Source organism: Bactrocera neohumeralis, chromosome 4 (genome assembly GCF_024586455.1).
Source record: "Bactrocera neohumeralis isolate Rockhampton chromosome 4, APGP_CSIRO_Bneo_wtdbg2-racon-allhic-juicebox.fasta_v2, whole genome shotgun sequence".
Classification (NCBI taxonomy): domain Eukaryota; kingdom Metazoa; phylum Arthropoda; class Insecta; order Diptera; family Tephritidae; genus Bactrocera; species Bactrocera neohumeralis.
Window position 1 is genome coordinate 7,991,707 of NC_065921.1, and position 22,382 is coordinate 8,014,088.

The 22,382-nt window shown below is 41.9% G+C and overlaps 1 protein-coding gene across 3 annotated transcripts in view; it reads left to right on the plus strand.

Annotated features, from left to right (window-relative positions):
• Positions 1 to 22,382, plus strand: part of LOC126756875 (uncharacterized) — a 375,204-nt gene that overhangs the window by 265,731 nt on the left and 87,091 nt on the right. For all 3 annotated transcript variants that reach the window (XM_050470358.1, XM_050470359.1, XM_050470360.1), the window contains 2 exons: positions 2,040 to 3,732; positions 5,305 to 7,605. In XM_050470358.1, the coding sequence (XP_050326315.1) occupies positions 2,170 to 3,732; positions 5,305 to 7,605 (3,864 nt within the window). In that variant the 5' untranslated portion in view covers positions 2,040 to 2,169. The remainder of the gene's footprint in view (positions 1 to 2,039; positions 3,733 to 5,304; positions 7,606 to 22,382) is intronic.

Consider the following 22,382-nt stretch of genomic DNA (forward strand, 5'->3'; position numbering starts at 1 on the left):
TAAGTTGTCTCGCTGACTATCAGAAATTAGACTCTTCTGCTGAGGATGTTATAGTTCTCAGGTAGAATTAAAAAAAATATTTTAATTCAGTTGCGTTGAAAGATTTGTAAGAGCCGGAAACCTTGACTTCATTTACTTGTCACAAGAGACTTCACAACTTTTCGATGGCTACTCTGCAGTTACTTAAGGCGCCTTCCGGTGTTAGATCACCGTTTTATTAAACAAAAAAATCTCCAGATTGCTTTCTTTATTGCTCTAAACTAGTCAAGGAGTGTATGACTTCACTAGCAATAGCTTCAAGCTACTTCGATATTAAACTTATTTGGGTGCCTAGCCACTGAGAAATAGCTGGATTGCAAAGCTGATATATTCGCAAATCATATAAAGCTCTTGCGTTCTAGTACTGAAGCAAGCTCTAAAACAGACAGCACAAGTCTAGTTACAAAATCCTTCTGACACAGAGTGGAACACAAAAGCTCTTTGGAGCTGTTCAATCATAAAAAACTTAAATTCGCCGCAATTGTGGGAGTTCTATCAGGACTAGGTATTCATGGCGTAAAGCTGAAAATCATGTCGCGCGCTAACTGTCAAATTTGTATCAAAGAGAACGAGGGGAAACATTAAGACTCTATCATCGCCATTGTCCGGCTTCGCTAGACTGAGCCACACGAGTTAGGAGTCTACGGAGTTATGTTCGGATTGTTTTCTTTTCAGGAGACTTTTGTACTCCGCTACTATTTGTTTCTGGCGCTATATATCCTCTTCGTAAATTGATGTGCCAGCACTAGCCTGATCTTTGGCAATCTTATCTATTATAAAGTTCTTTGGTACCGGTTTTTCTTTAACTGATTTAGAGATTTATTTCTCACCTGCACTCACAGCCAGTGTATTTTGGTTGGTACTAATGGCTGCTTTTGAATTGGATTATTCCATATTTGGGTACTTTGGTTGGTATCCGCTATATTATCTGCTCTCTCATCCGGCGTTCTGTGGCTGATACAACCGCGAACACGCTTTATCATCTGCTGGCTGGAGGCAAGGAGGGTGCCTTCAAAGGACTCTTTTCGAGTTTCTCGGGTCCTATATGCCGTTGCCAAAGCCGTCCCTGTCATAGCATTGGTCGTCCATGTATTAGTCGTAGTTGTTGTTGTTTTAGTTATGTTTTTGTTTGTTTTGTTCGTTCTTGGTTCCACCATTTACCCGGAAAGGATTGGTCACTTGTCCGTAGAATAGGTATGCGTAGAGTAGGTATTTAGTAACTCCGTTCTCGATAGAGACATTGGAGCGAACCTTTCGCGATCAGCTTTTATATAACCGCTCGCTTACCATTCAGCCGTCAGCGCAGGCCTCGTGTGATGCTATTGCGGGTGTTCTTACACTTCCGCATTGGGAGATGGGCGTAAAACCAAGCGCTCTTTCTTCCATATCCCCATTGTGAGAATTATGAGGTGTCCCTCTTTGTTCGTAAAAGGAATGTGTGTTTCCATTTGCGTTGCGCCAGTTATTATTACTCCAGGAGGAGAATGCTGGAACACGACATCTGTCCCTTTTTACAAAAATGGAGACTTAAATTGCAGAAAATTATTCAGAGCTGTATGACCTAACTATAGTTCCAAAAACTTCACTTTTGGGTAGTTCTAGACTTTACATCTACATCTTTATTGGCGTAGACACCGCGAGTTTACAACGGCGCCCCAGTCGTTCTTCCTTTTTGCTGCCTCTTTGCGCCAAATGGAGATTCCAAGCGACGCCAGGTCCTTCTGCACCTGGTGCCTTTCTATCTAATAACTTGTTAAGAATTTCTTAAGCTTCACCACCGCTATTGTATATATTATAGGAAAACCAAACCAAATTATAGGGAATTTAATATTATATGTATATTATAATAAGAGCGAACTCGGTCTCATTAACACAACAATCAACCTAACGGTTCACAATCAATCACTTAACTGCTGACGTGCCATCAATTACTCGATATAGTTTGCGCGAATTTCTCATTTCCTCCACTGATCTATTGTGTTTCTGTTTTTTCCTTGCAGGCTGTCACTATGAAGATGTCTACTTGCAATTGTGCTGGTCACAGCGTTAATGCAACAACAGTGTCATGCCACATATATGCACCTGCAATCAACAGCAAGACCGTGAGCGTCGTTAATTACAATTGCAAAGATGAGGCCACCAGCCATGCAAACAGCCGCGTTGCAGCCGAATAATGAGCTGCACAACGACACACAGCGACAGCGTTTACTACAACAGCAACAACAGAACATAGCACACCTGCCGCCACACTTGCGACAACAGCAGCCGCAGCAGCTACAGCTACAACTGCAATTCCAGCAACAACAACAACCGCAAACCACGCCACTTACACTACTCAACCAGTCGAGTTACGATCCAACAGCGGCAGCGACAGCGCAACAAGCGCGCAACAAATACTACTTCGAGCAACACGAATTCACAGTTGATAAACCGTTGAATTTTGTTGCGACCACAACAACAGCGTCCGCGAAAGAGGCTGTGAATCTGAATGCGCGCCGAAGTTCAGTAGCGTCCATTAGGCTGCCCATAGTCGATGAGAAGTCTAGGCAGGAGCAATTACTGCAACGCCAACACGCGCAGCCACAAGCGCAGCCGCAACCGCAGGGCGCCAGTCTTGATTGCATACAATTGCTGGACTTGAGCACTTCACCGCCACATGAGCCAATCTATCCGTTGCAAGGTAGCGTGTCTACGTACTTGCCGCAACGGTCTTTAGCGGATGTGCCACCGCCATATCGACGCGCCTCCGCAGCCAGTGTGGCACCAGTGCCAACGCATCGCGCCTCCTACGCCAGCCAATACTCGCGCTCGTCGTCGAGTGAGGACGGTTCCATAGGTGGCGTTAGCGCTGCGCCCTACCCGAACTCATATACGCGCGCCAACAGCGCATTCGATGACGCGGCTGAGCATTTCATAATCAACTTTCCAGCCGCAGACTCACCGTCACACAATCAGAACGATTGCGTTATAAATTTGCCGCTCTCCGAGACCGAACCGTTGCTAACGAACATCGAGGCCACAGTTGCGGATAAGCAGCGCTCCATACGTCTGCCGAAGAGTAGTGCCTCATTGATATTCACGAAGAAGGATCTGTTGCCGCAACGTACCGCGTCTGTGGCACCCTACCAAGCTGCCAATACGAATAATAATTGCGCGACGCTACAAAAACAACAGCAATCGAAGCAGCCGAAACGCAATCAAGCGAAGCAACAACAACAGCAGCAGCAACAACAACAGCAGTTGCATCATAGTCTGAGTTTGCGCTCCGCTAACGAATACGCGACGCGCAAACCCGTCAAGCATCTACCAGCCTCATATCAGCAGCATCAGCCGCCGCAACAACAACAGCTGCAACAGCAACGTCGTAGTTTACAATTAAATTACAACAATAATCTGGTAACCACATCCACGTGCTGTAGCGCAAACAACAACTACTGCAGCAGCGTCACGGGCAAGGGTGTTAGAGCGCCCAGCGCCAGCACCGGCGGCAGCAAGAGTGTCGGTGCTGTTTTGCATAAACATCATCAGCCGAGCGCTGCATTAAGCGCCACAGTGGCAAAAGCAGAAGAACAACAGCAACAATCCGGTCAAACGAACACAAACACGGCAGCGACAACGCGCAAGCAACACGCGTACTCCTGGTACGCCCCTGTCTATACTGCACTCGAGGAGGAACTGGAACAGGATTCTAGAGTAAGTAGCGCGGAGGGATGCCTATATGCGTATATGTATGAGCGTGACCACTAAATTATTGTTTTTTTTTTATTGAGATCCTAAAGCAGCTTGAAAGACAATAGAGCTCCCTGACATTTATATTGTCGGATCAAATTTTTTACTATTTTTTTCTCGTCCTAAAGCGAACTCTCAATTTCCAAATGAAATAGGTTCTTACTAATGGAGATTATATGTCAGAAGATGATATGAACTCAAAGAAAAATGACAACTGAAGATTAGTGATTAGTTAAGATTCCCGTCATTTGGGCTGCTTGGGTCTGAGTCGCTTAAAAGTTAAGATTTCAAGGAGTTTACAACAGCGCGCCAGTCGTTCTTCCTTTTCGTTGTTTGGTACCAATTGGAGATTCCAAGTTTAGCCAGGTTTCTCCTCCACCTGGTCTTTCCAACGGAGTGGAAGCCTTCTTTTTCCTCTAATGCGAACTTCAAATTTCCAAATGAAATAGGTTCTTACTAATGGAGATTATATGTCAGAAGATGCTATGAACTCAAAGAAAAATGACAAAAGAAGATTAGTGATTAGTTAAGATTCCCGTCATTTGGGCTGCTTGGGTCTGAGTCGCTTAAAAGTTAAGATTTCAAGGAGTTTACAACAGCGCGCCTGTCGTTCTTCCTTTTCGTTGTTTGGCACCAATCGGAGATTCCAAGTTTAGCCAGTTTCTCCTCCACCTGGTCTTTCCAACGGAGTGGAAGCCTTCTTTTTCCTCTGCTGGAGTGTTTTCATCCATCGGAACGACACGACCTAGTCCGCAAATTTCGCTGCGTACAGCAAAGGACCATAAATCTTCCATGGAACCTGTCTCTCGATAATTCGTAACGTCGACTCATCAGATGTTGTCATCGTTTATGCCTGTGCTTCATATTATAGGACGGGGATGATGAGTGACTTGTAGAACTTGGTCTTTGTTCTTCGAGAGACGAATAAGACCTAAACAAACAAGTCATAATCCATATATTTGTCGCTAGATATCGAACTTCTCACCACGAATGACTGCTTTCCTGCGCTTATGTTGCGTCTTTCCATCTCCATGTGTTTTTATGGTCTCCCGCATCTTCGAGCATAGTCGATCCCTTTCCATCGACGTTGGAAAATTGCTTCTTCCTACAAACAGCTGCATGAAGTCTACCCAAAGCGAATCGAAGTAGTGTATACTGAAGCTAAGGGGCTAACATTTCTGAACTTCATGTGAAATCTTAGGAGGTTTTACTCAGCAAGAAGAACATTGGGGTGTCTTGCTTCCAGATATAGTCTAGATCTATCTAAGTAGACTTAGAATATAAGTAATCCGTTATATGATGGTGGCAGGTGGCTAAGTCTCACAAACTCTCATAGCTCTTTCCAGAAGTATCTGAACGGTTTTCTTTCAAATAACTCCACAAAACTTTTCCAACACTGATATTTTGAGTTCAAGCTGCAAGAAAGAGAAAATAAAAACAAAAAATTTAAGAAAAATTATGAACAAATAACAAAAAAAAATATTAAATTTAATGTCAAAATTAAATTCATTTTTCTGATTTGTTCCAAACACGTAGGATTCTTCGCCAATCCACAACCTGGCCAACACAAAGAAACAACACCTCAACCACTACCAACAGCAACGGTCCTCACACAACTCCTCGACGGCGGTCGACAATGAGACCGTTGCGCTGCTAGAGACGCGCAACCAAGTCAACATACAGGCGCAACTGCATGCGCAGGCCAACAGCCACGCCCATGCGGGCAAAGACGGCAACGACATTAGTGCTGTTGGTGGCGGTAACGGCGTTGGAAGTGGCAGTGGTGTCGGAGTTGCACGCAACGCGAAGTACGAAGCGAAATACGCAGGTCTGGCGCGGCGTACAAATGGTGGCGGACCGCAAGCGCCCACAACATTACCGCTGTCGAATGCACATAATGCCGCTATGCAGGCCGAGATGTCCGGTGGCGAGAGCGGCTACGGAGAGTCGCAAACAACAGCGCCGATGAACGGCTTTGATGGCGATGTTGGGTTGGTGAACTCACTGGGTAGCACGTTGCCGCCACGCAGGCGCATAGAGAACTTTCTGAAATCGCTGGTGGGACGCAAGTCGTCCAGTGCGCGCAGCAATAGCGGCAATTCGATCAACGGTGGCAATGTGGATGTGCTGAATTGTCGCGCAGAAAATATTGTTTCGCAACAGCCGATGCCCTCATCGCCGGAGATCAAGATTACGCGAACGCCTTCGGAGCAGAACATGGTGCTGTTGCGCGAAACTTCGCAACGCGGTCGTCAATATAAGCAACAATCGGCAGCGGCGCAGGAGCAGCGAAAGAGCGATTGTGGTGGCGGCGACAAGTTAACCGTGAATGGTGCGATGCAGGGCAGCACATCATCGCTGAATGTGGTGCAACAGAAATTGTGGAATATCATGCGGCGCGAGGGCAGCGCGGCCAGCTTGTACAACGAGAAGTCGCACTCGATCGTGCAGTACCGCGGTCTGCGCAAGTGTGAGACTGTATTGGCGCTGACGCGGCAAACCAACTCGTTGTGCTCGCCCATATTCGGCGGCAGCGCGGCGGCACATGTGGGCGCCAGCGGCAGAAACAATGGGAGCGCTAGTAACGGTGGCGCTGGTGTAGCACGGCACAATAGTTGTAGCGCCGGTGGTGTTAGCGCGTGCGGCGGCATGCGGCGCACACACACCACTGGCAGCGGCATCTTCAGCACTAGCGGCGTCGAACAAATACGTCCGCTAAATCGACTGCGGAACAGCGTGACGAGCATCAATGCCGCAGCGACATGCTCGCGCTGTTCAAGTTTGCTATCGCTGGCCGCTTCAGGATCGCGCTACTCACTCAATGTGGCGGCGAATGCAGGCGCTGCCGGCGCGTTCGCACCGACTACGGCGACGCAAATGCACACATCCGCTTCTCAACAACAGCTGCAAGCGCTGGCAGCAACGCTTGATTACAAGCCACCACCACATTCTTCACAACAACATCAACAGCAGCGCGAACGCAAAATTAGCAACGTAAGCAGTAGTCAGTTAAATAGTAGTAATTATATTGTATTAAGTAGTAATCGCATTGCTGATACCACTGTCGTCGAGCACAATGCCGGTGGCAGCGGTGCCGGCAACAGCAGCAGTGGTAATTGTTCCCGTAAAAGCTCGGCCGATGCGCCAAGTACGCACAGCGCGAGCAGCATCACACCGCCGTCCAATATGACCACGGCTACGCTCACCTCAAGCATCACATCGCCGCATGCCAGCACACCCACAACGCCCGTAGCAGCAGCAACAGCAACAGCTTACGCGTCAGTTGCAGCCAGCGTAGTCGCACCAGATACACTAGTAATCACACCCACCGCCAACGCCCCGCAAGCACCGATAGCAATGTCTCCGTACACGGCCAACAGCACTAACAACAGCAACACCTCAGGCATACTCGTCGATCTGCCCTCATCGCCGACCTCGCCGACATCGGTCGCTTCGTCGGCTGGCACACCATGCACCTCCGCCTCCTGCTCATCGGCCACCACGCCCGCACCCACCTACGCATTGCCGCCGACATCGCAAACATATCCCTTCACCATAACCTCCCTACTGGCGATGTCAAAGACAACAATGGAACGTGATGCACGCGGCGGACGCTGTGCGGCCGGTGCGGATGACGATGATGTCGCTTTGACGATAAAAATTTCATCTGCGGGCAAAGGTCCAACGGACACTGTCGACGGTAGACACTATGCGGCACCGGCAGCACTGCCGTTGAAACGTTTCGAGCCCTTCACATGCAAGCTGTGTTTGGTGGATGTAGAGACAAAGGAGGAGGCCACCACGCTGCAGCAATGCGGCTGCGAATTTTGCACTGAGGTGAGTACAAACAATATAAATAATATTCGAATACTTTTGGTGAGCCTGAGCTGACTTTTTTATTAAGAATTTTAATTATTAACAAGTCTTAGCACTAGTTAATTTAACAGATATTCTCTTTATGAACCTGATCATTCCAATAAAGGCTGAACCTGACACAGGTTATCCACTTTGGAAAAAAGCGGGTGTCCCTGAAGACTTCTTTTGCAGTAGTCTATCAGTTTGTAAATCACTGTGGGGGCGCTATAAGCATCTCCCCTGGAAAGTATGTCGCCAGCATGAAGTCGGAATTTCCTTGTCCACCAGATCCTGCGTTAGGAACCCTGAGAAGTACAACGTATCGATATCGAGGCCTCTAACCTATATTATGTATGTCCATGGTTTTTGGATCAATATGATGGCCAGGTCGTCCGAATGGAATCTGCTAGCGATAACAGCCGCAGCTGCCATCCCGTGATGCAGGTTCAGCCGGGCAACTTATTTGTATGACCCTCGTCACCGCTATCTTTATTATTACCACCATATTGTTCTTTCAGCTCTTTGAGAAGCTCTTTGTGGAGTGCAGTTCCCCGTCTCGCTCGATAGGATCCCGTTCGGTACTCTCCTATAAGTGTAGCAGTAGAAACTTGCTTGACTGGGTTTGTGCCGGAATGACTGGGCGCCTCATACACCAGCATCCTTTAATACACATTTGCTTTTTCTGCCATGATTTTAGACTTCCAGGGCCTGCTTAGCACGTGGCTAATTCAGTAGTTTAACTGGAACCATACTACTCAGATATTTTTATACGAGTCATCATCATTGTTGAGCCTCCATCGTGTGTTCTCAATGCTGTTATCGTTTACCCGCAAATTCGAGGTATTAATGGCCTCATTTTGATTTCTAACAAGACCGAAGAAAAACTCGTTTGACTTAACTGGGATCCTGTGAAGAGATGCAATCATGCTATACAGCGGTGGTTTTTCTTCACGAGAAGACTGGGCCTTTCCATCCGAGTTCGGAGTGATCTCCGGTGGCTGTTCGAGTTATTGGGACTTTCCATCCTTCCAAGTTCGGAGTGACCTCCAGTAGCCTAGCGGCCGTCTTCTCGTCATTACAGTCGACCGAGAACAGATGTGACTTGAAATAAACGCCACGGAATGAGACCGGGTACCCACCCTTTAGCTCTCGTCCATGATGTTCTCCTGTAGTTCAGTGAGCTCTTCTGACCTCAAAGTCTTCCCCGGATAGTAGCGAGGCTGCACCGCCAACCCTTTGCTTTTAAAAGCCTGGAAATGTTTTTGCTGGCCTTCAACGAACGGAGGAATTTATAGCAGAATGTTGTTTTCCGATTACTTAAAGCTGATTCCTCTTCTGCATCTTCGATTTTGGAGGTCCTTGAGGCGTTATTTCACATATTATTGATTTCCCACCATCTCAGTACAATAATGATTTTATTATTATAGTATTTTATGTACTTTCATTTCATTTCATATGACTTTGCTATGGTTCATTGACCACAGTCGTCCTACTGCTTGTGGCGAATGACAACATCTCTCAAACCATAACAACATACTATAAGCCAACACCAACGACAGCGCCAAATTTCGCTTGTTTGCCCGACTGGCTGTCAGTTGCATTTTCGCTGATTCCCCACGCAAACACATATAAATTTATACATATGCATATACATATGTATGTATGTGTGAACATGGTTAAATATGCACTCGGGTGTGTGTTTGCCCGTTGGCTGCCTCGTGTGTGACCTCCATCGCATATATTACAAGCAAGTAATTGTTGTTTATTTGTATGAGCGCTGCAACTGCAGTTGGCAACGCCATTGGGAATTCACCTTTGCCCACACACACATACCCACAATCATTTGGTTAGGCAAAGCAAAGCAATTTCGTAGTTTCATGATGCTTTTCTCACACATGTATGTAAGTGTAGGTATGTGTTGCTGGTGATCCTTGTATATGCGCGTGTTTGAGCAACGGTTCATTTCTATATATATATGTGTGTGTGTGTGTGTTTTAGCAGCGTTTGCTAAGCACTCGTGAATTGATGATGTCTTTCGACAATTCATCCGTGTCTCTTTTTCTCCTACCTATCTGCTGTTAGCCCAACATCCACAACTACTACTGTGAAAGCAACAACAACAACAGTGAAAGCAATAACAACAACAGTGAAAGCAACAACAACAACAACCAGTGCTTTTGTGTGACATTAATTGCTCTTCAAGGTGCAATTAAATACGAATTTCATTGTGTAGTCAGCATTCGGCATTCTCATTTCGCCATTTTCGGGTATTTTCCCAGTCAAAGTCATTGCTTATGCTCCACTACATCTATGTAAATATGTTTGTACTCGTGCTCAACTGTCAGTTGTAGCAGTTTTCCTGGCAATCTAATTTCGTGTAAATCGTTTTGCCTGATGACTTTCTATAGCTTTTGAATGACACAATAGATCCGAAATGAATTGCAGGATTTTGTCGTTGTGATTTGTAGTGGATGTGTGGCAAACAGTGTGTTTCATTAAATATCCTACTTAGCAACTAACGTTAGCATACGAAGGAGTTAACGCAAGGATAAGGGTAAAGTCAATCTGAGAGTGTCATTTTGTGCTCAATTGAATTTATTGTTTGACAGTTGTAATTTATTGTGATTTTTATAAGCTATTGAGGCTGGTTTATGGTGTGTAAATGGTTAACTGTGGCTGCACGACATAACCTCAAAAGTCGTTTTGAGACCTAAAATGAGGTGTTGCTAGGAATTAATATGCTTCTTAGAAGCTCGCACGTTTAGTGTTAGAGTTGATAAGGCTAAATATTTTGATACGAAAATCGATTTGAATGCCACCAACCAATTTTTGAGCACAGACATCGATATTCAAATACTGTTTTCGATTGTTGTTCTTACTTTAGAGGCATAGCATTGTTCAATCATAATGTTTGCAGCTACTTTTGTAGGGTATTTTTCTTGAAGTTCCCATAATTTAAGGAGTGTTTACATGCATCTTTGTTGCCTAAAAGTTATTAAAGGTCAAATTACGTGGTTGGAAAACACTATGATTGCAATTTTTGATCAAGTTTCTATCAAACGACTTAAATTTTATTATCAAGATCATTCTTGTCAGGTGGGCAGCGATAAATATCTATTATAAATCTGGACCATGTTCTAAGTCCTTTAATTTAGCCTATTATTTCTTCATTTCTGCCTTATTTAAGGTGGTCAAACTAACCTCTTTGCCTTAAACTGCTTGAAATATACCATCAAAGTATGATCAAATTTGACCCGGATTGCGAAGAAACAACATTTTCGTGTATTTAAAACCAATAATTATTATCGACTTCTAAATTGGCTTCATTTGAATTAATACTATTTTCCATTCACTTTCAGCGAATTATTTTAAATGATTTCAGTGAACTCATGACGTGTTCCCCGTAGTAGATTTTTCAGTCTCGCAAACAGAAAAAGGTCGCAAGGAACCACAACTGGCGATACGGTGAATATCGCTTCTTATTTGGCCGAAAAGTCCGTCACAAACATATTCGAAGCATCACCTATATGTTTGATCGTATTTAAAGTGTTTTTTTCGATTTCGTCGCATTTTTGGAACGCCATTTGCCTGATTATTGGACAGTTTCGATATTCATAAATCCACCACCGACAACAGTAATGTCACGTTTGATGAATCGTTGTCATCGTTGTCAAGCAACTCGTTTTTCAACTCTACTTGATGTCGTTTTTGCAAAATATTTAGTGCTTTTGATGCGAGTCTAGCATTGTCAAAACATTCAATTAATTTGGTGCGGGTCAATCATTGACAAGCTTAAGACCTAAAACATTATCAAAAACATTAACCAAAATGTGTGGAGGCGATCTATAAAAGATGTTGAAATCGCGTGCAACTCTATGCTGCCAACGCGAAGTTTTTCAAGCACTGTTTCTTTAACGTGTTCGATGTTATCGTCATTAACAGTCAATCCTAGGTTTTGATACCTTCGCTTTGATTTCTAGCAAAATCTAGCATAAACTCGTTAGGCTTACTTGCAATCTTGTAAAGAAACGCCATCATGCTGTACACGGGCGGTATTTCTTCACCCTTCTTTGCTCATAAGACTGAGCCTTTCCATCCTTCCAAGTTCGGGGCAATCACCGGTAACCAAGTGTCCATCTTCTCGTCCTTATAATCGACTAAAAACAGATGTAACCTGAAATAAACGCCATAGAATAAGACCGGGTACTCACACCCCTGTAGTTCTCAACCAGTGGTAGCCAAACGTCTTACATGAAGAATGTTTTCGAGAGCTTTGCGGTCTTCACCGAATACTTTGTGCCACTCAAATATTCCGTTGCTAAATTTCCCACGAATATAAAAAGCCCGGTGTCAAAATAAACTTTTTTCGGTTTGCATACAGAGCTTAAATGTACCAGTCCGAATCAAATTTGATCATATGTATAGTTGCGATTTTTGAGTACTATGTTTTGTACTTTAAAGCTGAAAAAAGTATACAAAAGCAAATAATAATATGAATGTGGAATTTCAGTAGTCAAAGAAAGCTCAGTTTATGGAATATTTCAATACTACATTATACTCTAGTTACAAAGTGTTGCCTACATTTAGGCTGGCATTGCATTATATAGATTTTTCGGAATTGAAATTTATCATTTATAACCTCACAAAAAACCCTACAATTTTGTTTCGTTTTTGATGGAAATCCTCATATTGTTTACCGTGAACATGCTTTAAGGCTGTGCGATAAAAGTTATAGCTACATATCTACTTGAATAGGGGCTTTAGAAGAATCACCTTATTATGGATCACGTGGATATAGAAAAAAGAACAAACAATATTGTGCTTTATATAATATACATACAAGTAATTTCAATGTGAAGTTCTTTTTCATATAGACAATCATCTGACAATCGGAATCGGATGATCGCATCAATAAGTCCATATTTCATACGACTGTCAAGTACTTTTTCGCCCGCCCCCAGCCACATTTTATAATAACAATTCCAACTTAAAATTATAACTTATACTCGACTTAAAGATTTACTTTACTTCCAAGACTTAAACTAAAAATTGATTGATTCTCCCAGAAAACTGTAGCAATACTGCGATATCATTTATTACTAACGCAAATTGCAATCGGCGAAAGCAATCAACTTGCCACAATGTACGTTGCATTCATAAGCAGTAAGAAGTGCCACGGCAACAATAACAACAACAACAAAAACATAGCAGTAGCAAGAGCTTAGATGAGCAAAACTGACCAAGCACAACGACATGCCGACAGCTGCAGCTACAACAAAAGCAAGCACCAACAACGGTATCACTCTCAAAGGTAACATCAGCGCCATGCTACATCATCATTATTGTCAGCATCATCATCATTACCGTTAGCTGCTTGATCGAGGTAGTCAAGTCACGCTTGCACCTGGCAACACTAAATCGAACTCAATCACCCACTCCACCAGCTGATTTGCCACATTAAGCACTTCCAGCGCTGCCACACGCTGTGGCGGCAGCAACCTTTGCCTTTGCAGCGCTGTGTGCGAGCGCTTTCAATGCATTCCACAATCGAAATTGCAGCAATAAAACGCTACTTAAGCGCTTCTGTTTACTTCAGTGTGTGGGCAAGTAAAGGAAGCCGGAAAAAGAAAGCGGAAAAATCAAAGGTGGGACTCTCGCAATTCCGGTGAATGGTTAGCCAAGCACAATGCCAACACATCATTGCAGTTAAAAAGTTATTGCTGCTGTTATTGTTGTTGCCGTTGCATGCACGCACGAAGCACGAAGCTTTACGCGCAAACACACAGACATACACTTATACTCACATGAAATCGTTTCTAATAAATATCTTACATTTGATAATGCTCTTAACTTCACTTCACATGTGATGATGCTTTGTGGCATGTGGCATGTGCTACTGGCCTGGGACATGTTGCAACCTTTATTAAATTGTTATTTTTATGAAGCCATAAAATCTGTTATGATATTTGCCGGCGAATCAGAGACGATAAAAAAGAGAAGTCTTACGTGTGCTAACTTGTTTGCAATACAAATGCAACCCTGAGGTCAATTCACTACTTATTTTAAAAATATTTTGAACTGATATAGATAGAAAGATTCCATTTAAGTCAAATATGTGTTTTGTTCGATAACTTCTTGGCACTACACAATAATTTCATATTGCTACCATTATAGGAAGCCACGTCCCTGTTGCTTGAAAACTGGGACTGTCGATTTATACAAGCTTGAGCTCTTGAGGACTACTTTTCACCAGCAAAACCATTCGCCGTAGACAGGAACAGACTGCAATAACTTGATGCCAGACAAGTGCTATAAAGTGAATGCATAGGAAGCTCCCAAGCAAGTTTCCTTCTGGAGCGTCACTATCGATATGTGTGTTCTGTCTTTGTCCTCATGAAACACAAGTCCTCTACTGCTGGTCTTAGCCGGTACCATAATGGATCTAGTGATGGCTTAGTATGGACGCCTGTCAATTGGTTGTAGCCGGCCGCTTTTGGGTATTTGGTTCCTTCAGATTGCCGAGTTGCTGTTAGTACAGGTCCCAATTAAGAGTTTAGCCGTACGCCAGCAGCTGTACACTCTTATAGAAGATAAAGCCACACCGATAAGGTCCCATCAGTTTGTTGACGGTGGGCTTCAATTTTTCAAACATTACTCTCGATAAGACCTTATATGTATACGATGCTGAGGACGGTTATCCCACGTTAATTGACGTAGATTGTTGGGTCCGCCTATGTGTGGATTGGGCAGAGCACACCTAGGTTCCAATCGTCGGACATGCTTTCATGCGACCATATTTTGCAAAGAAACTGGTAGCTCGGCCTGTAATTCATCGGCCCCTGTCGCCTTGTAGTTCTACTCAAACCTCATCATAGTCGGACAATGGAACATCTATTCCATCGTCATCGATTGAGAAATCGGTTTTGCCATCTCCAGACGTTGCACTTTCAAATTCTGGATGCTCTGAACATCAATCACTAGATCACCTCTTTGAGACCTTCAAGTCTATGCTCCGGTCTTGAAACTTTCTGATAGTCGTCATATCTTTTTGTAGAATTTTCGAGCATCGAATTTTCTGTCGGCCAGTTTTTTGAGCCTTTGATACTCACGCATTGCGGCCTCTTTCTTTTTTTGTCTGTAAATGCGTCTCGCTTTCCTCTTCAACTCTTCATATCTCGCAACATTGCGTGGTAGGCGGTCCGCTTTCTCTCTACTGCGACACGACAGTCCTCATCGTACCAGCTGTTCTTTCGAACTTTACAAAAGCTAATGATTTCGATTGCAGCTGTACATATGTAAGAAGCTTGAAATGTCATCCAACAGTTCCCATATATCTAGTTGCTAATGAGTGCTCTCAGAGAGCAGGTTTGTAAGTCGAGTAGAAAACCGTTTCGCTATCGGTTGTGATAGTAGCGGAAATATTTTATAAAAGAAAAGTCGCTATAATAATATATAATATTTTTTGGCCCTAAAAACTATGCAATTATGCGCTGCTGTCCCCACAAAGCTTTAAAATAATCAATTGCAATAATATATATGTATATTACTTCTCATATTTTCAAAGAATTCATTTTAAAACTATTTTGACTAAATTCCACTAAATTGCTTTCACAATAAAGTCATATGATCCCGTCTCAACAAACACACAGCCCACATAATTGTATTGCAGACTGCGCCAACGCCTAAAAATAGGCTCGACTTTCTGGTTGCTATTTTGCATGCACAACAGCAACAGCAAATGGAAAATCGAGACTGCTCTAAAATTTATTAGCTCTGCACAAAGGCAAAAATTAATATTACACTGAAAATTCCCCAACATTCCTGCACACATAGTTATTTGAGATATTAACTTTTATGCCACAACACAGCAGCGCCACAAGGCTGCACTGTTGACTCCTTTATTTGGCGTTATAAAACGAATGTGTTGCAACAGGGCAAAGCAAAAAACAAGATACTAGAATATTCAACACGCAAGCGATGTGAAGCATATTTCCAACTAAACATACAAACACACTCAACTTCACATATGTGCAACACACTCTCTCACATATGTGTTTCACGCAATCACACACAGGTGAGATGCAGTGCAACGAACACCTTAAATAATGCTGCAAACAAAAGCAGCCAGCGCCAGCCAGCTGTGAGGAACGAGCGCAGCTGCAGAGATGCCGAGAAGTGGCTGCCAAGGCAAGTTAGCTTCAGCGGGTGTCCAAGCTAGGCGGCGAGCAAAACTAATTTCCTACTGCACCTAATGCCACAACAAATTTTCTTGTCGTGTGCCATAAATAAATTAACGCACTGACGCGCAGCAGGTGGTGGACCAGGTCAGCGTGTCTTACGGTGCGCTTTGTTAGACTTTATATACAGCTCGTAAGCTTCTTTTGTCTTGAGTGTGGAGTGCTCAAATGTGAGTGGCGACACGTTGAATGCAACTCTGCAGTGTGCTTAAGCTGAAGGTGTGAAAAAAGAATTATGTACATATGTATATACGTTACCGTTCTGTCCTTCATGTATTATATTATATTATCTACATATATCTACGAGTATATCGTATATATTTTACTCATATTTGCTTTGAGTTGAGTTGAGTTGCTAGGACAGTGTATGAACGTCAAGTGTATTATTTTCATAATGAAGCTTTCTTGTTCTGCTTTCTGTTGGAACCAGATATTGTCAAGATCAACTTTTTCCAATTGCGGCCATAAAAAGTTGGTTATCGTGGATCGATCCCGACCTCTATAGACAGAAATGGTGTCACCAGCTTCAAATCAAAAGAAGTACGACTAATAATTCCACCAGAAACCTCCCCAAAGTGTCCATTTAGGTACATGTAATGGTAGTTCATGAATAATTTGTGGATTTTCTTCGCACCAGAATCGACAGTTTTGTTTATTTACTGCACTACTCAGATGAAAGTGAGCCTCATCGAAGAAAGTGATTTTCTTAAAAAAATCTTTTATCGTTTTCAAGTTGTTCCAAGGCATAATGGGGAAATTCATAATAACGGTGGTCAATGGCTACAGTTCTTGAGTGAGAATAATTTTATATGGATGCCAACTCAAATATTTTCTCAAAATCAAATTGCGATCTTTAGCAACACTTGCCTGAAACATGGTAGGACCCCAAACTTTCATTGCGGTTAGTCCGCATACCATAAAGGAGCTGCTCCGCAAGGATGAAACAGGGGGTAGGGAGATGTTGTGGCAACAACTTCTAGGCATGCGCCATGTCAAGTTGCTAATCGATGGTTACAAACTTAAAAAGTCTAAATATGTATGTTCTACACTGGCCACTGTAAGCCCAAGAAGCACTTATATAACATTGGCCTAACTTCTTGAGCGATTTGGAGGTTTTTCGACCTGGAGTCTGAAACTCCAGAACACCTGCTAATTGACTGTACAGCAGTCTGTAGGCGCAGGGTAAAGGCTCTTGAATCCATGTTTCCAATTGGGAATCACATTGCCTCAATAGCACCTAGCAGTTGATTAGAATTTATAAATTTGCTGGGGCTGGGAGTGAGTCGAGGTAACTTAGGAAATGGCACAATAGACCTTAGGTCGCGGTGCAAACCTCATTTGTTTATCTAATCAATATAATCGCTTTTGGAAAACCCGGTATATACGCGAACTTGTCCCTCATTTTTTGAGATATGAATATGAAGTTTTGCACGCGCTCTTTTCTCCCCCAAGAAGCTGCTTATTTACCGGAACCGCCCTTATCGATTCACTATAGGCCATAGCTGTCATACAAACTGACCGATCAAAAACGAGTTCATGTATGGACAACTTTTTAATTTGTAAAGATATATTTACAAAATTTAGTACAAATTAAGCAACACTTTAATTTCCGAATACAATCCGGTTGGATTGGATCACTAAGAGATATAGTTACCATATAAACTGATCGATCAAAATGAAGTTCTTATATGAAATACTTTTTTATTTGACGAGATATCTTCACGAAATTCGGCACATAATATTTTCCAAGGCATCACTACAATCTTTGAACAAATTGTTTAGATCGGACCACTATAGCATATAGCTGCCAAACAAACTAATAGAACAAAATCCAGGCCTTATATAGAAAACTTTTTTAATTACAGGGATTTCTTAACGAAATTTGGCACGAATTATTCTCTAGGACAATAGTACTACCTCCGAAGAAATTGTTCAGATCGGATCACCATAACATAAAGCTGCCATACAAATTGAACGATCAAAATCAAGTTTGTGTATGGAAAACTTTTTTTTTAACGAGATATCTTCATGAAATTCGGCCTGAAATATTGCCATAGAATATGGTGCTATGTCCAAAGAAATCATTCAGGTCGGATTACTATTACATATAGCTGCCATACAAACTGAAAGATCGGAAGCAAGTTCTTGCTTAGAAAACTTTTTCATTTTACAAGATAACAAAAAACAAATTTAACAAAATTTGGCATAGATAATTATCTAAGGCAATAAAGCAATATCTGAAGAAATGGTTCAGATCAGAGCACCTTAGCATTTAGCTGCCATACAAACTGATAAATCAAAATGAAGTCCTTATATGGAAAACTTTTTTAATTGAAGAGATATTTTAACGAAATTTGGCGTGGTTTATTTTCTAGGGCAATGACACTATCTCTGAACAAATTATTCAGATCGGATGACTATAGCTTATAGCTGCCATACAAACTGAACGAAACTGGAAGTTTTTTTTGTGACGGCGCAAGCGAAGTCAACTTTTTTTCTTGTTTTTATTTTTAATTATTCTCAACAAAATTTGCGTCTTTGACTCTGATTTTCTAATTAACTTAGAGCGCATTTTCTTAGCTTTTCAGGTTTTACTACACCTTCTGCTCGTACTACATTTATTGCATTTTTCCTACACCTGCACCTATTTAAATTTTATATCCCCTCCGTCTTCTACTTCCCATCAGCGTGCATGTTAGTTTCTCTTACTTACCATTTTCTTGAGTCGGAATTCTTGCGGGATTTAAACATTTTATTTCCCACCAATGTTGCACAATTTATTGCCACAAATCGGATTTGTATGCTTAAGCATCACGCCCAGCGCAGCAACACCCATCGGTTGCTACAAATGATTTGTTAGTATTACATGCCACACCCACACCGTCTTCATTTCAGACTCACCCACCTACGCCTTTCTCTCACTTGCGTTTCCTCAACTGTCTTCCGAGGCAACTGAGTTCTTGAGACCTTTTAGTCAACTTACCGAGCATTTGATTTACTAACACACTCACTTCCTTCTACATTTTCCTACATTTACTCAAATGTGTACTTGCAACAATGTATGTGTGTGTGTGTTTGCAATATACTACCGTATTAAGTTGGCATATTTTGGTACGTGCCTGCTGAGTTTTCGGGCTTTCGGTTCTAAGCACATTGCCGAAATGAAGTTGAATGGCGGCGCAGTGCACGTGGCTGCCACAACACACACACATACACTTACCAAAGCACATTATAAGTGTGTATATATTTATTTACACATGTAGTGATATGCCCCTGCCGCCCAGTGCCGCTTCGGTATTCCACAGGAAATACCTGGCGCGCACAATTACTCACACATGCAACCGCAGATCCATATATACACACATATGTATGTATGTATTTCGGTACCTGCTTGAGTACATTCGCAATTCCCACGTGAATTATTTGCCACTATCTTGCTTTCGTCGAAATTTAATGAGCTGCGAACGTGTTCGTCTGGCATTTCTTGCCGATAAGCCAGCCGTTCGCAATTGCGCAAATATTTCTCAAATTAGAAAGTAGAAAATTTCATTAGTCTGTCAGTTCATTTGTCGGAATTTTGGTGGAAATAAAATGTACCGTTATTTTGAGCTTGTAGCAGAGCGCACAGTAATCTAATTTAGAGCGCCTTTCTTCGTGTGTTTCAGGTATTTGTTGAAGCTTGAAATAAATTTCGCAAAAGTTTTCGGTTGTTTGGTTCTCCAAAGACTGACAGCAGACATTCTCTTTATGTTAGATAACTATTTTTTAAGTCACTTAATATGTTTGTAGAAATATGCTTTCAACTAGATTTGCCTTTTGGGTCACGAAAGGAATTGGTCTTGAAGGAACGAGTACTGGATATAGTTTCTTATATTTTCGATCTACCAAAAACACCGAAAAAGGAATCAGTGCGATGACAATATTCTGTGAGGCGATTATCCCTCCCTCAATCCAAGTAGATTCTCTAATTTTAGAGACTGCAGCTTTATTTTGTGTTTAAAGGAAATCGATCGAAATTGATATACTCGTATAACCGGGACTTACAAATGAAAGTTCGCTCAGTAGAGAGATTTGGGTATGAGATTTTTATACAACATAATGATTTGGAAATCTTACCATTTTCATGACGATTTCTCAAAGCTTTTTTGACTGTAGTAACTGTTATTTCAAGGTGCAATGTAGGTAAATAGAGCTAATGCAATGGTTCATAACGTGTTTTTAATATTTAACAATCTCTTATGCTCAGCTAACCACTTTTAACTCAACAGTTGATGCTATCGGACTAACCTCAATTCGTAAAAGCAGTATGGGTAGAGAAACCGAGTGTCAGTCTTGGCCCTGTCAATAAGGCTTTGTCAGTCTCGGCATCGCACCACGGCGCCGGTTGGATTTCAAGTTTCGTGAAGTCTGCATCCACTTGATCTTTCCATCTGAGTTTGGGTTCCTTCGTCAACCAACGGAGGGCACTCAAACGTACATTTTGAACCTGGCATTCAGGCAATATATCCAAGCCATTGGTAGCCAGAAAAAATCCTTCGAGAATATTTTTCTCGCACGCTCCTAACGACTACTCATCACTGTTCGTCATCAGCCATGCTTCCACACCATAGATATTATGAGCCGTTCCCACGTCAGTCGGGTTCAAGTAACCGGAACGGACCTAGATTTTTATCAAACCAAGGACTGCCAGCTCGGCACCAGTCCTCGAAATTACTTCGAGAACGTTTTCTGCCGCTAGTACAACAACAACGAATATTATGAGTGACTTACAGAGCGTTAGTTAGGGTTTTCGAGAGAGAGGTCTACTTTTCAAATACTTTCAGAGCCCATGATACTCCTTTTGGCAAGAATGATTCTCCGACTGATTTCGCGGCTGACGTCATTTTTCGTATTTATGCTAAGTCCTAGTTAGATAAATTCTTTCTCCTCGACGTTATAACTGTCAACAGTGACATGATCTTCCAATCTTTGATATGCTTTATTTGATGACAAGAGCTACTTTGTCGTGTCTGCGTTCACCAACAGAACTATTTGGCTCGCCTCTTTTTGTGTCTTTTCTTTTCTGGAGAAGGCTGTACAAGTTGATATCGTTGACAAATGCCAATAACTTATGACTCTGGAAGAAAGACCAGACTCTTGAAGAAAGACCAGTACGGTTAACGTCTTTAGCGCGGACTGTCTTCTCAAGTATTAGAACATCACTCGATAAGGTATCGCCTTTTCAGAAATTTTATTTTTGCATTGAATGGCGTGGAGAGGTCCTTTCCTATTCTGACGTTATTGTCATAGTTCGAAGCCATCCATTATTTTAGCATTGTCTTATCAAGCTTATTCACGGCATTTCTAGATGAACGAATTGTCATTAGCACAGTGCGGCACCAACTTTGCCTGAGAAAATATTTAGAAATACAGGCAAATGAATCTCTTTTCGAAACTCGTTCATAATTATTCAACGAGTGTATTTATGTTATAGAAAACCTTCTTATATGTATTATATTATCTAACTGCAGCTTCGCGGTGATCCGAGACTTAAAGGTGGTCCAAAAGTTGAACGACCACGTAGTTTATGAGGTAAAATCAAGCTTTATATGACTTATAGAAAATCAAACTCGGTCGGTCGGCATCTGACCAGGATCTCCATCCCATTTCGCATTTTAAGTTCTGTATTCTTCGATTTATACTTCTTAGCTGATGGATAGAAATTATAAAATACAAGTAGATAACAATTAATTTAAACGAAAGTGAACTTTTCCTACCTCAAGCTGCATATCGTCACCTGAAATGCAAAACAACGTCTCATCAAAAAAATCGAATTTAAGTTTTATATTGGTTGCGATTCATGTCATCATATTATGGGCATATGGTAAAATTTCAAGCTTTCGCTCTCGGATATAACCAATATATAACCATTTTATAACCAATATATAACTATTTTATAACCAATATATAACCATTTTATAACCAATATATAACCATTTTATAACCAATATATAACCATTTTATAATCAAAACCCAAACTTTGTTTCAATATGAGTGGCTTCTATTATATCGTTTTTCTTTCGCCTTTAAACTTAAGAAAAGTGATGTTATGTTATTTTGCAATTTAAGTGACGATAGAATTGAAGAAATTGCTTGGTTTTGCTCAAATCAATTCATTAATGTCTCAAAGCAGGTTTGACACAACTTTCTTCTTCGTTAAATAAATATATTTTTTTTTGTTTTTTTTTTTGCTGCCTGTCAGTATTTTTAGCGCTCGAACAGCTCTTACGCTCCCGTGAACTTCACTCAATTCATTTGCGGCACGCAAACATTTCGCTATAAAATATTTGTTTGCTGGTATTTGTTGAAGGTTCTCATATCATTTTTAGTAATACTGTTAGCAGCATAAATATTTGTTGCCCTTTTTGTTATTGCTATAGATATTTGCCGTGTTTTCATTTAGTTGACAATATTTCTTTTTCATTTGCTGGAATTGCTGCTGCCCATACATACATAGGTATAGTGGTATGCATGTAGTTTTGA